Source organism: Callospermophilus lateralis, chromosome 8, assembly GCF_048772815.1.
Source record: "Callospermophilus lateralis isolate mCalLat2 chromosome 8, mCalLat2.hap1, whole genome shotgun sequence".
Lineage (NCBI taxonomy): Eukaryota > Metazoa > Chordata > Mammalia > Rodentia > Sciuridae > Callospermophilus > Callospermophilus lateralis.
Genome location: NC_135312.1, coordinates 91,533,913 through 91,552,863, shown reverse-complemented (window position 1 = coordinate 91,552,863; position 18,951 = coordinate 91,533,913). Strand labels below are relative to the sequence as shown.

General features: G+C 34.7%; 1 protein-coding gene across 1 annotated transcript in view; it reads left to right on the top strand.

The window, feature by feature from the left end:
* Bank1 (B cell scaffold protein with ankyrin repeats 1) overlaps positions 1–18,951 on the top strand; it is a 281,934-nt gene that overhangs the window by 85,772 nt on the left and 177,211 nt on the right. The window contains exon 6 of the mRNA XM_076864747.2: positions 16,521–16,626. Coding sequence (XP_076720862.2) covers positions 16,521–16,626 — 106 coding nt within the window. The remainder of the gene's footprint in view (positions 1–16,520; positions 16,627–18,951) is intronic.

The window sequence follows — 18,951 nt, the reverse complement described above, 5'->3', positions numbered from 1 at the left end:
TTTTTTCCAATTAGAATTCTCCTTTATGAACAACAAATTTTAGAACAATGTAAAAATGTCTTAGAAAAGGACAGGGAGTGAAATACCATTTGTCAAACTGGAGAGTCTTGAGGACATTTGACAAAATGTCTATATTGTAATTGCAAAGCAAGTACAAAAGTAATAGCTTGAAATACCGATCGTTTCATTTTCTTGTGACAAATATACCTTGTCTTCTACTTAAAAATTCTATTCATAACAAAAAGATTAATAAAGGTAATATATTGTGTTATCAGTATTCAGTCAGTGTGGAAGTAAAGTAAAACCAGAATACATTTTTTTGTGTTGTTTTTTTTTGTGGGGGGGAGGGTGGGGGCAAGTTTTGTATGTAGTGAAAATTAAATGTAATTTATGACTTCTGAACAATTTTACAGAATGCAATAACATGCAAGTCATGATTTCTTCTACAGCTTGAAGCGAACATGAACTTTTTTTTTGCACATTTTACATTTTAAAGATGACTAGAAAATTTCCTGTTTTATTTTTACCCTCACTGTCAGAAATGAGAGGTAGAAAAGATTATGGCTACATATTAGGATTTCTCCCCTCCAGCAAGCATGGGGGACATAGTTATACATATTATATGCCATACGCGAATCTGACATATAATGTATATAACTGAACACAGGGCTGGAGGCTTTGCTGCTGTCATCAGGGGGACCTTAAAGAGATGTCCTAACCTTCATGTGTTTCTCCTTGTTGGCTCTTGGTTTTTTCCTTTTATCATTTAGCTTTGCTCTCATGTAGATTATATTTAAAGAATGTGTAAGAAGCTGTGCTTTTCTTTTTTAGTACAGAACATTACAGTAATTGTTTCTTTTCTGTGCTATCCTGTCATTAAGTTGGGAAAATTGGATATTTTGTACATGATCTACTGAACGTCTCCTTTCAAAATACAACATACATCATACTTTTATTTACTATACTTATTGTATATTTGTAAGAACATATACTAGCAAATTTGAGATTTTTCAACACTTACCTATTTAGGTGAGAGAGTATATTTTGAAAACTACCCTGAGTTTTTCAGTAAATTTTAATGGTGAATGTAATTTCAGTAATTTTCAAGTTAGTAACAAGGGCCTTTTTGTAATCATTTGAAAGCCATTTGGCTTATGATAACATTAATACTGTGTGAATTTGAGGAAAGAATTAATAATGATAAATCTATGGAGTTTATTCTTTAGTATTTCTAGAGTTTAGAAGGAGAGACTTAACTATTCTCATTTAAAAGCTATTGGACATATAGTAAAATGAATGACCAGTCTGTGAATTGGACAAAAGAAATGATAATGAGAAATCTGTATTTATTTTATTTTTAATGATGTCCGTCAGGTTTTAGAACAATTTACCTAAGCCAGCTTAATTTTCTTACTGCTTCTTAAATCTCTTTTTTTTTTAATAATTACTAAATCCTATCACCAAGCCTATAAAGGTGACATTTCCAGATCATCACTTAACATAGAGAATATAAGAGATACAAATGAAAAAAACATCCAAAATCCCAATTTGGGATGATAATTAGAATTCAAAGACTGGTGTTAGAAGTAACTAACACCAGTAACTAACAGGGACTCCTATTTAACTGAGATAATTAAAGCCTTTGAGATTTTCATCCTGTTTACAAAATTGTCTTGGGGCAACAATAAAGTTAACTTTATATAGGAACAACTAGATACAATATAAAAACAAAATTAGGTCAAAATGCTAAAAGAACACTGCAATTATTAATCAAAATATTAGGATCCCATTCATTCAAAGTTTTTAAAATATAACAAATAATTCTTTTTAGTTATACTTCTTTTGAGTCAAGCAAAACCATTGTGTGGTATCTGTCATAGTGCATGCTTTGCTTTATACATATTTAAATACTATTTCCATCTTCATTTTTTAGTAAGTCGTGTGTATTATTCAGTCTTCGATTTGCTGCCTGCAAGTACTTAATGCCATGTGAACTCAAGTGGGGTTGGAACTTAGAGAACTCCATACAGTGAGAAATTTCCCAGTGTGTTTCTTTCTATTAACAGTTCCCTTAAAGATTATTTTCTTTAATTAGTTGAGGCTCAGGTGTTACCACTTATCTCCCTTAAAAATTTGTTTAGGAGTTCCTTCTCACTGAGGGACACTGGGAACACCTGGTCCTTTCAGTCATTGCCTTTTAGACCTCAGTCTTCCTCAAAAGGTTGACAGAAATCTCCCGCCTCTTTTCACCAGGTCCTATTTGGTAAGAGGCACAGTTGCCTCTAAGCTTCCCTATAACACCAGTGTTATCTAAAACTCTCCTCCCTACAGGCTTTCCTGCCTCTCAGGATGGGAAGGTTTTGCCTGGGGTCCCTTGTCTTTTCCATTATCAACTCCTACCAAAGCATCCCTCTTTTTCTTCTCTGATTCCTATATTCATTTACGTTGCTTCTTCGTTCTTCTATTATTTTCCCTCCTTGAGAACAAACACATCATTCCCTTCCCCCTCCTCTGGAAGATCTGAACATTGTGTTTTTCATCTTTGCATGATCTCTGTCCTTCCCACAGGGAGTTCCTGGTATATGAGGCACAACTAATAGTCACTCCTTCAAAGAGTGAAGGAAACTCAAGGGATGGTTTTTCTCTAGTGCTATTTGATTAAGCCAAAAACTGTAGGCTAGGTATACAAAAACAATAGAGAAATGGAACTGCCCTCCTGAAACCTATTGTAACTGATTTATAAAATTGAATAAATGAATCTGATGCCTGTAAAAGTGATGAACTCTCAGAGTGCATTGTACTAGAAACCTGTGGACCTTGCGCTGTATGTGTTCCCACATGGGCTACCTCAGTTGTATTAATGTACTGTGTTATTGACTTTTAATCTACCTTTTTTTGAAAGACTGCATATTATCTTTTCTTTTGCTTTATGGGATGGCAGCACCGTGGGATAACAAAGATAATAAGTTTCGGATGGGGCGGGAGCTGGGGTCAGTTGCTCTCATTAAATCAGCAGTTCACTTTCTTCATGGGAGCTTGGTTTCCTTTGTGCCAAAGGACGTGTTTCATGTGTACGATGAAGACTCTATAATCAGATTCTCCACAGTTACTTCCAAACCCACTCTCCAGTAAGTTTATGTTAAGGAAAAACAAAAAGCAGACTGGGAATTACAGTCATTCTCCATTCAAGAAGATTGACTTGCAAATATGTGAGCTGCCCATGTATACTTTTTTCATTAACATGTGGTAATTGAACAAATTTGCAGAGTAAAATATGATATTAAATCATATTACATTATGTATTCATCACAGCAAGATAATTAGCATTTCCATTTCCTTTTTATTTTTATTTTTTGATGGAACCCAGAGCTTTGCACAGATATAGGCAAGCCCTCTACCACTCATCTTCAGCCCCAGTCTCCTTATCAGTTTCTATGTTTGTAGACTTCAAGTTCTTCTCTTTTCATATACTTGTTAGACATTTGTAAATCTTCTTAGAGATATATCTGTTTAGATCATTTGCCTGTTTTTAATAAGATTATTTTTTTTTTGGAATGAAGGATTGAACCCAGAGGTACTTTCCCACCGAACTATACCCCCCTCGCCCCACCCCCCCACACCACCATCCTTTCTTTTTTTTTTTTTTTTAAGGGAGTGTCTCACTGAGTTAGTTAGGGCCTCTCTAAATATCTGAAGCTGGCCTTGAACTTATGATCCTCCTGCCTCAGCCTCCTGAGCTGCTGGGATTACAGGCATGCACCACAGTACCCAGTAATAGGATTATTATTCAGATTTTTTAGTTTCTTACCTATTCTGGACATTAGCCGTTTGTCAGATGAATGGTTAGTAAATATTTTCTTCCATTCCTCTGGTGGTCTGTTTCTTGCCTTTGCCCTGCAGAAGCTCCTTAGCTTGATTTGATTTCACTTATTGTTTATTTTGTTGCCTCTCTAGGGTCTTGTTTTTAAAAACTATTGCCCATACTGCTGTCTTTAAGTGCTTCCTCTGTGTTTTCATCTTACATTGTAGGTATTTGATCCATTTTGAAATGATTTTTGTATGTGGTGAGAAGTAGGGGTCTAACTTTATTCTTCTTCATGTGGATACCCAGCCATCCCAGCACCATTTACTGAGGAGGCTATTCTGTCTCCCCTATATATTTTTGGCCCCTGCATCAAGAGTGAGTTGATTATGTGTATGTGTGGGGGGGTTCATTTGATCTCAGTTCCATTCTATTAGTCTATGTTTCTCTTTTTAGCCAGCACCATGCTATTTGGGCTGCTGTAACTCTGTATCTATGTGTCCTTTCTTTCACTCTTCTTTGTGTTAATAACTCTCTTCTAGAGAATACAGAAGTCATTTGAATTTCATATGTCCTCCATCTGTTTTATTGCTTGTTTCATATTTCTGATGAAAGACTTGAAATGAGTAGCATAAGAACAGTCAAAAAAAATGAAATTTGAAGATTTTTTTTCTAGATTCATCTTTTCATATTTTTCCCTTATTAGGATGGACTAATAAAAGACTTCAAATACTGTCGAGACTTACTTTTTACTAATAAAATTAGTAACATTTTTGTGCTTTGTGCTATCTGTCAAAACAGATAAGGATAGTTAATGATGCCTGATTAGGGTAGTTCAGTCTGAAGAATAATACCTTGGTTGCAAATAATTCAATCAAACAGGTGCATGCCACTTAGTACATCAATCTGTTTATTTACAAATAGCTGATATAGCAGCTCATATGAGGAGAAAATGAATATTTCTGAGTTCAGTTGCCTAGCCATAGAGTTGGGTTGTTGGTTCTTTATAGATTCTTATCTTAGAATCTGTCTGCATGGTTATTGCCCCATGTTTTAGCTTATATTTTCAGCATATATTTTTATTAAACCCCAACTCAAAGAAAAGACCATCAATTCCAATTTTAAATCAAATTAAAGCCAGCTTATATTTGTGTACACAAAGAGACTGATCAGAGGCTGTGTCTTCTAACGAGGGTTAAAGACCAGCCCCCAGCTCTCCAAAAACAAGGTTTTATAGCACAAAAAGTTGCAAAGGGGGGTATCTTGAGAACTTACAACTAACAGGATTTTGACAACTATAATACAAAGGCAGATTATAGGTTAATGATCCACATGGCATGATATTTCAAGGTAGGGAGTAAATTCAGATCTCAACACCAGAATTTATGAGGCACCTCTGAGGTTTCAGAGAGGGTTATTATCTGGTCACGGAAAGCCAGGCATGGATGAGTTCAGAGAACGGGCAGGAATTCCAAACAAGTTTAGAAATCACAGGAATTTACAGTAAAACAGAAATTAACTTTTTATGACTTTGTGACAAGATGGCTCCCAGTCTTAAAATCGAATTAGGCTGGGTTCATCATTTTATTGATGACTTCTTAACTTATAGTCTCTGCTAACTAATTGGAAATAAATACTTCATTTTTATTAACCCCACACTCAACATCTATGTATGTCTTTCCTTTTTGGAGTTCTTATTTAGTCATACATGACAACAGGGTTCATTCTGACATAATGATGAAAGCTTGGATGGATGCAGTGGTGCCTGTCTGTAATCTCAGTGGTGCAGGTAGCTGAGGAGGAAGATAATTTGTTCTACTTCAGTCCCCAGTACTTGCCCTCTCCCTCCCCCTGTTCCCCTTTCCTCTGCTCCACTGCTCTTTCTGTTATTTACTTTCTGATTTTTTATTAGTGTCTTGTGGGTGTACATGATGGTGGGAGTCCCTGTGGTATAGTCACATAGGTACATAGGAAAATCAGGTCAGACTCATCCCATTGTCTTTCCCTATCCCATCCCTCCTCCCTTCCCTTCATTCCCCTTTGTCTACTCCACTGATCTTTTCTTTATTCTTTTTAAAAATATTCTCCACTTATTTTAGATTAGTTTCTGCATATCAGAGAAAACATTTGCCCTTTGATGTTTGGGGGCTGGCTTATTTCACTTAGCATGATTGTCTCCCCGGTTCCAGCTATTCACTGGCAAATGCCACAAAGTCATTCCTTTCTATGGCTGGTTAATACTCCATTGTGTAAACATACCAAATTTCCTTGAAGGGCACTTAGGTTGCTTCCATAGCTTGGTTCTTGTAAATTGCGCTGCTTTAAATGTTGATGTGGTTGTGTCACTGTAGTATGCTCATTGTAAGTCCTTTGGGTATATAGTAAGGAGCAGCAAAGCTAGATCATATGGTGGTTCCATTCCTAGTTTTCTGAGGAATCTCCCTACTGCTTTCCGAGTGGTTGCACTAATTTGTAGTCCCATCAACAACATATGAGTGCATCTTTTACCCCACATACTCACCATAATGTGTGTTATTTGTATCGATAATTGCCATTCTGATCCCAGTGAGATGACATCTCACTGTAGTTTTAGTTTGTATTTCTATAATTACTAGAAATGTTGAGCATTTTTCATCTGTCCGTTGGCCATTTGTATATTTCTCCTTTTGAGAAGTGTCTGCTCAGTTCCTTGGCCTGGTTATTGACTGTTATTTGTTTATTGGTGTTAAACTTTTTGAGTTCTTTGTATATCCTGGACTTTAATCCCATAGCTGAGGGGCAGGTGGCAAATATTTTCTCAGCTTTCTCTTCACACTCTTGTTCCCTTTGCTGTGAAGAGGCTTTTTACCTCGATGCCATCCCATTTATTGATTTTTAAATTTTACTTCTTGCAGTTTAGGAGTCTTGTGGAGGAAGTCAGTTCCTGAGCAAACATGTCACAGTTTGAATCTACATTTTCTTCTTGCAGGTACAGGGTTGCTGGTCTAATTCCGAGGTCTTTGATCCACCTTGAATTGAGTTTGGTGCAGGGTGAGAGGGCTTAACTTTCAGTCTACTACATATGGATTTCCCCAGCACTATTGTTAAAAAGGCTATTTTGTACCTTTGTCTAGTATGCGATAACTGTATTCATGTAGGGTCATCTGTGTGTCTTCTGTTTGATTCCATTGGTCTTCATGCCTGTTTTGGTGCCATGCATCTCTGTAACTGCGGCTCTGTAGTATGATTTGAAGTCCAGTATGATTTGAGGTTGGGTTGCCTCCTGCTTTGCTTTTCTCACTAAGGATTGCTTTGGCTATTCTAGGCCTCTCATTTTTCCAAATGAATTTCACAACTGCCTTTTCTCTTTCTGTGAAGAATGTCTTTGAAATTTTGATGGAAATTGCATTGAATCTATATAGCACTTTGGGTAGTACAGCCATTTTGACAATATTAATTCTGCCTATCCAAGAACATGGGGGGGTCTTTCCATCTTCTAAGTTCTTCTTCAATTTCTTTCTTGAGTGATCTATGGTTTTTATTATAGAGGTCTTTCACCCTTTTTGTTAGGTTGATTCCCAAGTCTCTTATTTATTTATTTATTTGTTTGTTTGTTTGTTTGTTTATTTAATTGAGACTATTGTGAATGGGATGGTTTCCTAATTTCCCTTTCAGTGGATTCCTCATTGAAGCACAGGAACATGATTGATTTATGGGTGTTGACTCGGTACCCTGCTACTTTGCTGAACTGAGTCATGAGTTCCAGAAATATTCTGGTTCTCCCTGCTTCTTACATCACCACTCTTTCCTGTTCGTTAGTCTTTCAGGGAATGACTATGTGATGGTGTGGTTGCCACCCACGACAGACCCCACCAACATAAGGATCTGTTCTTACCACCTAGTTCTCCAGGTTGATATCGTTAACCACATGGAACATACCCCAGCATTCGGGAAAAACAGAGCATAAGTCCCACAGAGTTAATGATGGTCCTTCAAGGATATTATTCATAATAATATGATTAAAGAAAATTAGCAAACCTGTTTCTGATAGGAACAAAACTCTAATCATCAATAACATTTTGGAAGACTGAAAATTTCTTGTGGCAAAAATATATTTGTTTGCACTTCCTAAAAGTTACCATGCAGTTTTCTGAGATTCTGTACTGATAACACTTATAGAATCAATAATAAAATACAGAAAGACAATAGATATATAATTTGGGAAATCTGAATTGTCTTTACAGTAAACCAAATCAAGATATGGGGAATATGTAAAAGAAATCTTTGGAAAGGAAAATTTAACTTCCTAAAATTTTCTCCCTAGAGATCAGCCTTTAGTCTCAAGAACATTATTGCCTTTGGTAGCAAATCACAAACAGGAGTCCCAATGCCTTTTTAACCCTCACCCTCCAAATTCACCCCCTCATAAGCTGTGTCTTTGTCCGTTACTAAATATTGCACATCAATTTCCTTATCTCTGTGACTCTAACACTTTATTCCACTGCATTTTTCTCTTGCTTAAATTGTGGTTAGCCTAATTTTCAGTTCTTCCACACTTCCTACTATCTCAAATTCACAGTCTGAGAAATTCTTTTAAAAAGAAAGATCTGACCATGTAATTCTCTCATTCCTACACCTCACTTGATTCCAATTATTGTATCAATTTAAATAAAAGAATGTTTAACAAGAACAATATAGCAGTGTGAATACTGACCCTTTTCTTTCCAGATTAACCTCATTCCTCTCCCTGTGCATCCCAGGTACACTGGGTTTTTATTTCCTATGCTCTCTAATGTAGTCTACCACAGGGCCTTTGTGCATGTTCCTTTCATTAATGAAAGCACTTTCTAATCTCCTCTACTCCCTCACTGTTTTTACCTAGTTGACTCTAAGTAATTCTCCAAATTTTAATCCCAGTGTCTCTACCTTAGTGAAGTCTTTCCTGATCTATTCTTCATAATACTAATTACTTTCTGAATTGACACCTATATGAGTGCTATTTCTCAAACTATCTTCTTCTCATTAGATTCAGAGTCAATAAGGGCAAATACTATCTATTTGGTTCTGTATTTTATATCTAAAACCAAGACACCGACAAATACATAGCTACGTTCTTAAACTTTCTTTTATTGATGCATATTATTTATACTGAATGGTGGGTTTAAATATTCTATATTCGTATGCATATGAAAGCATAATAAATAATTCATTAGGTAAAGAAATGAAAGGATGGAAGAATTTTATACATTAAATTTCTCACCCAACCTTAAATGACCCACCAATTGGAGCCCTTTGTTGCAACAGCTACTGGCTCACAGGCACAGCGCCACCCCCCCCACACACACACACACTTTTTTTAAGGTGAACTTTTGACTAAAGTCTTTTTAAGAAGCCCTTTCCTTGGACTGTTGACTGAATCATTGTTGCTTCTACCTGAAAGAGAAAGAGCAAAGCAATGAAAGAACCCAAGGAAATAATCCATTAATATAAACAGTAAAACAGATTCTGTTACATAGCTTGGAAACTTGCTCCCCAAACAAAACAAAAGAATAATTCCATAATTATTTTATGAAATTATGGCATTATTCATAGAAGCTGCTTTGAAGGATATTTCTTAGAATATTCCAATATTATATTTCTTTAAAATTTTCTGTTGACTCTTATTATATATTTAATATAAATTTCTAAGAAATGATTGCTACTGAAAGGTGAGCTTGAGAAAAGTCATGGTTCTTATGCTTCATTTGTACTTATCATAATGAAAAAAAAAAAGCTTTGAGTTTTTAGTCTATTTCACCATTAGTATCATTGAATACCTCCACTAATGTGTCTGTTCAAGTTGGACCAAATTAAAGCTTTGAGAGTTTCTGACATTATGAATTAACAATGTAATAAGAAGGACGTCAACTTGAAAAATTCAGCACAATAAAGCTTCAATCAATACTCCAGAAAAGCATTTAAGTAAAAAAAAAATTATCAAATTGCCTTCACATAAATTATGATGTTTGTGCACTTGGCATGATTGATGGAGATGCAAAAATTGTCAGTCATTCTGCAATTTTTCTTTTTTTGCTCTTACGTGATAATACAGCTTTTGTCTGGGCACGTGGCTAACCAGGTAAATGTTGCACTTCGTCCCTTGCATCTTCTGTAGCTATATGTCTAATGCCCAATGCCATATGGCATGGCCGTGCAAGCAATATGTGCAGATTTACAAGCTTGTTCATTATCAACATGTGGAGTCATGTTCTCCTCCTCCCTGACTTTTCTTTCGATTGGCTGGAATTTTAACAAAATTCCAGTGATAAATGTGATACATGAATCATCCTGGACCATAAAGATGACACAACAGCAATGAAACAGGGTAAAAGGAACGTGGATCCCCCAATTCAGGGAGCTACTGCATCAGCCCTAAGCTGACAGATTCCTTTATGGTAAAGAGAAACAGGCTCCTCCCTTGTTTAAGGCACTGTCACTTTGGGTCTCTGAATTGCCCTTGCAGAACCTACATTCTAAACAATTTAAAAGCTATGTGTTATTTAATTTAAAATTTTAGAAATAAAAAATAGGTTTTTTTTTTAATCAGTGGAAAAGCCAGTGTGGGAAGCCAAGTCTCTTCAGTGATAGCCATATATATACTTTTCTCTAGATCATAAGGATTACATTTCATGAGTTGTTATATCTGAGACCTAATATTATTTAGGGAAAAGGGAATTAATATTTACTGGATATTTTACATAATTACTTATTTTAACTCCTAAATAATCTGCCTCATAAGAATTATTATTAAAATCCATGGCTACTAAGTCCTGGAGCAGGCATTTAAACACAAGTCTCTCTCTCTCTCTCTTTTTTTTTTTTTTTTTTAAAGAGAGAGGGGGGGGAGAATTTTTTAATATTTATTTTTCAGTTTTTGGTGGACACAACATCTTTATTTTATTTTTATGTGGTGCTAAGGATAGAACCCAGCACCCTGCGCCTTCCAGGTGAGCACGCTACCACTTGAGCCACATCCCCAGCCCAAAACACAAGTCTCTTGAATATCAAAAACAGATTTTCTTTAAGTTAAAATATCAGTTTCATGCCATTTAATGAGATACTGTAACTATACAAATACCTAATTAATAAAACATATAAAAATCATTTGAAATAAGTCTTGTCTTGGGTTTAAATTTTGTATTTCTTCATTGATGGTCACAGATGTTGCAATTCTAAGAAATGATCCATTCAAACTTAAAATAATTAAGTTGGCCAAAGAAAATATTTCTCTTATTGTAGACTTATTCACTTAAATTATTCTTTAAATTAATTTAATAACATCTTGGATTTGAATACTTAACAAAGCACCCAAGAGAGAAAGGACAAAAAGAATGCCTTTTCCTAACTCTAGAAAATATTTGCTTTGCTCTTTAATCTATCATTTCCTTTACAAGCTGCAGTAGGAAATTTTGTTTAAAATATGTTATGTAAACTATTTATCAAATTCCATTTTAAATGGCTATTTTGGCTCTCTTTCACAGTACACATTATGAACAATGGAACAAACCAGGTGACTTTTCTTTCTTTTACTAGTGAAATTTAAACAAGTACAGCCATTTGTTATAATAAGAAGAACCAGGCTGTTTCCAGCCCAACCACCAAATTTCCTTTTAGATATCTGAAGGTAAAGAGTAAAATGCTACTGTGACTGTCTCAGCCCATCCTCCAGGATGGAAATCACATGGCTAACAAAGAGATGGTTTAGAAAGAATTATATATTCTATTGCTTCATGTAGCAAAGTGGCTACTCCATACACAGACTAGCAAGAGGTTCAGGGCTGAGCAGCATATGTATGTTTGGGGGCCAGAAATTAGCAAATTCATAAGCTATGGGGAAATCTCTCATTGCACCTGTGTTAATTTGTACAAAGTCAGTTATGTTTGCACATGGTTCAAAAAGTACTTACAATCATGCAAGTCTCCCCCCAGTGATTCATTTAAATGAGGGTCCCTGTTTCCTGTTATTCTTAATTAAGGAGTTGTGGTCAGACCTGCTCCCATTGGTTTAATGTCTTCTTGTGTGTTTTGAATAGATCCAGGAGTCCTTTTCCTCATTCATTTTAAACATAAAGTGTGCAGTGATTTTCTTTTAAACATCTCCATGTCAATGATCAAAGCACCCTCATTGTGTACAGTGTATGTCGTTGCCATAATGTCCTCTTCCCAACAATCTCTCAGTGCCATCATCCCAAACTGTGTTGCTATCCCTCTTTCAAAAAAAGAATGATCTTCAGTTTGAAGGGCTACTGCTCTATACATCTGTTCATCTGTTCATAAATATAAATCTATTCATCTCAAGGAATTCAGCTTCTTTATAATTAATATTTTGGGGGATTATTTGTACTTAATTGAATTTTCAATTTTTAGACAATCATACATTCAGAGATAGTTGAAAGAGAAGAATTATATGTTATTGTTGCTTGTGTTTCTAAAGAATTTAGTTCATTTCATGAGTATTGTCAAAATTTATGTATGTAGGATTGTTTTTAGGATTACCCTATTGTGCTTTTGATATATGTAGGGTCTGTAGTGATATCTTATGTTTCATTTGTGAAATTTGTCATATGTATTTTTTTTGTCAGTCTTTTTTGGAGGGGAGGGGGAGGAAAGGTTGCTGGGGATTGAATCCATGGCCTTGTGCATGTGAGGCAAGCACTCTACCAACTGAGCTATATCCCCAGCCCTTATTTGTCAGTCTTGCTAGATGTTTGTCAATTTTGTTGATCTTTTAAAAGAATCATTTCTTGGTTACATTGATTTTTCTCTATTGTTTTATTCTTTCAGTTTCTTGACTTTCATTCAGTGGTTTTGTTATTTAGATTTTTACTGGTGCATATTAATTATACTGAATAGTGGATTTCATTGTGGCATATTAATCCATAAGTGTAACATAATTTGATCAATTTTAACTGCTCAGTACTTTCCCTTACTCTCTGCTCCTTCCACTCCTGGCCCTCTTCCTTTACCCTAATGGTTTTCCTTTTACTTTTATGAGACACACACTACTTTTTTTTCTACCACTGGCTTCCACATATCAGAGAAAATATATGACACCAGGTCTGGCCATTTAAGTTAACATGCTGTTCTCCAGTTCTATTCATTTTTCTGAAAATGGCATGATTTTGTTCTTCTTTATGGCTGAATTAAACTCCATTGCATAAGCATATCACATTGTATTTATGCATTCATCTGCTGACAGTCACCTGTATTTGTTCCATTACTTGGATATTATGCATTATGCTGTGACAAACATGGATATGGATGCTCCTAAAGTATTCTGGTTTTAATTCCTTTAGATAAATACAGAGGAATGGTATAAATGGATTATACAGTAATACCATTTTTCATATTTTCAGAGACATTCTGGTTTCCACAGTGGTTGTAATAATTTACATCCTTACAAACAGTGAATAGGTGTTCCTTTCTCCAGTCCATCATTACCAGCATTTACTGTTATTTTATTCTTGATGACTGTCATTCTGACTGAAGTGAGATAGAATTTCAATTCATTTGTCCAACTATTGATTGTTATTTACTGTTTGATGTTGAGTTTGTTGGATTCTTTACATATTCTGAATACTAATCCTTTATTGGGAAAGTATACAGCAAATATTTTCTCCAATTCTGTAGGCTCTCTTTTCCCACAGTTAATTGTTTCCTTTGCTTGAAGCTTCTTAAATTTGATGTCATCCCATTCATTAATTATTGGTATTAGTTCTGTGTTTTAGGAGTCCTATTGAGGAAGGGGATGCCTGTGCCTACAGGTTGGAAAGCTAACCATGTTTTCTTCTACAAGTTTCAAGATTTCTGGACCAATTCCTAGGTCTTTCATCCATTTTGAGTTGATTTTCCTGCAGAGTGAGATAGAGATCTAGCCTCATTCTTCTATATACGAATACCCGTATATAACATTTGTGGAAGACATTGTATTTTATCCAAAGTTTTTGGTTTGGCCACCTTTATCAAGAATCGTATTGCTGTATCTATGTGGTTTGTCTCTCAGTCTTTACTTCCCTTCCACTGGTGTACATGTGTTTTTATGCCAGTCTCTGCTGCTTTTGTTACTATGGCCCCGTTTTTGAAATTGAGCATTGGGTTGTCCCCAGCATTGCTCCTTTTGTTCAGAATTGTTTCAGCTACTCTGGGTCTTTGTTATTCCACATAAATTTTAGGATTTTTTTGTCTCTAGAATTGTTTGTGAAGAATGTCATTGGTATTTGGATGGGAATTGCATTGAATCTGTAGATTGCTTTTGTTATTATGGCCATTTTAACTATATATCCTTTGCCTATCCATGTACATGGAGATCTTTCCATCTCCTAGTGTTTTCTTCCGTTTCCTTCTTCAGTGTTCTGTAATTTTCCTTTTAGGAATCTTTTACCTCCTTTGTTAGATTTATACCCAGGCATTTCATTTTACTTTTTGAGGCTATTGTGAGTGTATATGCCAAAATCCTTAACAAAGTATTTGCAAATTGAATTCAGGGACACTTTAAAAAGATTATCCATCATAATCAAGTTGGTTCCATCCCTGGATGCATGTATGGTTCGACATTCACAAGTCAATACACCACATAAATAGAGCCAAGGACAAAAATCGAATGATTATCTCAATAAATACAGAAAAAGCCTTCAACAGACTTCAACAATACTTCATGATAGAAACCCTCAAGATCGTAGGAATAGGAGGAACTGACTGCAACATAAAGGCTTTGTGTGGCAAACCAAAGCTAATATCATACTAAATGAGGAAAAACTGAAAGCATTTCCTCTAAACTCAGGAACAAGACAAGAATATCTACTCTCGTCATTTCTATTTAACATAGTGCTTGAAATTGTAGTGAGAACAATTAGGCAAGATGAAGAAATAAAAGACATGCAAATATGAAAGGAAGAAGTTAAATCATCTCTATTGGTAGATGATATGATCTTGTACTTAGAAGTCCCTATTGACTCCACCAGAAGACTTCCATATCTGATAAACAAATTCAGCAATGTAGCAGGATACAAAAATCATCAAGTTCAGACTTCATCTTTGACTCATAGATTACTATGAATCTCTTCTTTATTTTCTAAATATATGGAAACTTTCCTAGTATCTTTCTTTTATGAATTTCTAATTTTCTTTCATGTGCTAAGAAAGTACACTATGATTTAAATCATTTAAAATTTGTTAGTGTTTGTGTTATGTCCTAGGATATGAAGGGGCCCCAGCAATGCTCCAAGGTGGTATTAATTTCATGGGCCCTTGAAATGATTGTGGTATTCTGCTGTTGTTGGACAAGTGGCCAATGTATGCTCATTAGATGCTGATGGGTTCGATCATTAGGTGTGTATTGGAGATTTTTTATGTTCTTGATAATTTTCTGTCTAATTTATCAGTCATTGAAAGAGGAATATTCAAGTTTCCAGCTTGTCATTTTAAATTTGACTGTTTCCCTTCTCAGTCCTTTCAATTTGGCTTCACATAATTCGTAGTTTTGTTCTTTGCCGCCTACTTGTATTACGTTTTTATAGATGGATTGAAAGCCTTATCATTGTATAATGTCCCTTTCTGTCTCCTATAAATTTCTTTGCTCCGATATCTACTTTACTTCACGTTAAAACAGCCACTTTTGCTTTCCTTTGTAATACTTGCACAATATATATTTTTGGAAATCTTTTTATTTTCAACATTTCTGCCTTGCTAATGTAAAGTGAGTTTCTTTAAAAAAAATAATATATTTAGGTCATGGTTGTTAATCTACTCTATCACTCTGGGTTTTTTCTTCATCTATGCAGACCATTTACATTTAATGTAAAAATGATATATTAGAATTGTAGTTACTATTTTGTTTATTTTATTTTTCCCTCTGTATTAATGTCTCTGTTTTCTTTCCTTCTTGTATGCTACTTAAACTTAAAAAAAAAATACCTACTCCATTTTAATTCATCACTGGTACTTTTTGGTACATCTTTTTTAGTAGTTGCTGTCAGTATTATATAGCATAATTTACCATAGACTCCTGGTATCCTCATTTTAGCCCTTTTGGTGAAGTATAGAAATCTTAGCTTTCTGTTTTTTCAATTACCTTTACCCCCTTCTTCATTTATAATACATACACATGAGATATTTCACATTCATTTGTGATACAACCCAATTTTAAAAGAATGCTGGTCTTTGTAACAGGTTATTTCATTGGTACACCCGAATACTGCATAACTTCTACCAAATAGGTAGTTACTCATGGCAAGCAAGATGTCTGAGATGAATGTTGTACCTTACCTAGACACAGAAATAATATACTCTAGTAAGACCATCCCATGTCTGATCCTTAAGTTTAATAAGACTCATCATTTTACTATTTAATGAAAAATATATTTTATCAGAATTTATTATTGGAAAAATTTCAATGCTATCGTTGACCTGTTGTAATGCTGTTTCAAAATTCGTATCTAAATATAGTGTCTTATCCAAAAGCAAACACTTTTATTTCTTATATCAGCTTTTCTATTACATTAAGAATTGCTTTTTAGGCAAGCCATGTTTCACATTATTTTTTAAATCAGTTTTCAAGGTATCACTGTTACTAAATTACTGTAATATATTACTGTTACCACTACTCATTATTTATGCTAGCTAATAAATTTTAACTATACTATGCTGAGATTCTGTGTATATAATTCAATTAATGAAAAATTTCTTTTTCATTTGAAAACAGAATGACATCGAAGAGCTTGATGGCATTCTTACATCCATATTCAAACAAAAGATATCATATTATGAATTCCAGTCTCTTCAAAATGAAACTTGCCCTCAAAAAGAATGTGAGTATTTTCCAAATGCATCAATTATTCATTATATTATATACTACTTGTTCATGATTGTAAAAAATGTTATACATACATAATATAGCTAGTTGATTAAATGATTAAATTTTAGACCACTCAATGCCTAGTGAAAGGCTATAAAGTGAAAACTTCTGAAGGCCCATTTTTAAAATCACAGGCCCTAAAAATATGTATAAATTTTGAAATGAGCAATCCTACTTACTGATTTTTATTAAAGAACTGTTAGAATAAATATATTTATGATGGGTAATATTCATTATGTCATTGTTTGTAATTACCCCCAAATGGAAATAGTTTTCTTATCCAAAGATAGATGATTATATAAATTTGATATCATTAATGCAACCATCAGATATTAATTCTTTTCTTTTTTTTTTTTTGTTACTGGGGATTTAACTCAGGTGCACTCAACCACTGAGCCATATCCCCAGCCCTATCTTGTATTTTATTTAGAGTCAGGGTCTCACTAAGTTGCTAATCACCTCGCCATTCCTGGGGCTGGCTTTGAACTCGCCATCCTCCTGTCTCAGCCTCCCAAGCCACTGGGATTACAGGTGTGCACTGCCACACCTGGCACAGAAATTAATTTTTTATCAACTTATTTGTTGGCTGAAGTTATGTTTTCATATATACTTAACTGAATAAAAGTAGGCCATGTAGCCGTAGAGTATGATCTTTGCTTAAAAATTTACATACTTAGCATATATGTTTATATATTTAAATTGATTATCTGAACAGACATGCAACTATTGTTCACAGTAGTTATGCTTAGGTTTGGCCATTTTAGGGATTTCAGATGCATATATTTTTTGTTTTACTGAACCTGTATTTTCTACAATGACTATGCATTATTTGTATGATGTCAAAATATAAAAATATCAAGAAAGTATATATAGGAACTACTCATGAAAAATCATATTTCCAAATGCTATCATGAGATTATAGTAACTTTAGAACATTTTGCTCTTTCATAGCTTGTTGAAACACTATTTATAATTCATTTATAAGGGCAGCATGTGTGAAACACTAAGATGTAATAGTAAATAAGACAAGCTTGGAACTAAAGAATGTGAGAAGTCTAGGGTTGGCGTGTTAAGGACTAATAAGCAGGATTTTCTTCTGTAGGGTTTCTGTGCTATTTTAAGTGGTTTTATCATCAGCCTGGTAGGGCAGCAGTAATAAAATAGGCACAGCCTATTGCGACTCCCTAAATGTGTGAGATGAATAATGATGAGGGTCCATTATAGGGAAAAGTTAATGATGGGCTAGTTTCAAATAAGTAATCTCGTGAGATTTATGAAGATTTATTTTTGTTTACCATATACATTTAAACAATATGTAATTCACCTAAAGTATTAGGTTAGGATAGAAAAGGAACATGGCATAATTCCTCATTTAAAATCCTTATAATTAGTTGGGGGAGAGATACTATATGTGTATTAATAGAAACAAGCAATGTGATAAATGTTGTGGAAGTGATTATAATGACAATCGAATTTTAAAGTAGAGATGCATTGTTTCTTGGACATGCTTCAGAAAAGACAGTGGTATTTTGCCTAAGTCTTAAATGATGGAAAGAGTCCCAATGAGAAAGGAAAAAGGAAAAGGAAATTCTAGGCAGCGGGAAGGGATTGTGTCATCCCATCCCCTCCCCTCCTCTTTCTCTTCCTCTTCCTCTTCCTCTTTCTCCCCACTTCCCTCCCCCCCCCCCACTCTCTTTCTCTCTCTCCTGGCCATGAGGTTAATAGGATTTCCCCCACATGCACTCCTACCATAATGTACTGTCTCAACACAGGTCCAAACCAATGGAGTCAACCAAACATGGACTGACTTGTCCAAACGATGACACAAAATAAATTTTCCAGTATACACACATATACATACACATATATAATGCATTAATATAAAATATATATTTATGAATTTTATAAATTTATATATATATATTAAGGATTCTAGGTTGGTTAAATCAGAGACCCTGAAAAGGTGGGTCTCATAGAGTGGGCTGGAGAACATTTAAAGCATCTGCCTTTCTAACAAGTTCCCAGGTGAAGTGGTCCCTCCTGATTCTCAGACCTCTCATTGAATATCTAGAGTTTAGATCAGTGTTTATTAAACTTAACTGCAGAGCTTTTGAAAGACCCCACCCTAAGCCATTTCCTGTACTAATTAATAAGATCTGGGGGTAGGTGACAGGTTGTACTTTTTAAAGTTTCTCAGGAGATTCCAATGAACAGTCAAGTTTACCAGACTCAAACTTCATCAATATATTACAGACCAGAAAAATAATTCATCCTCATA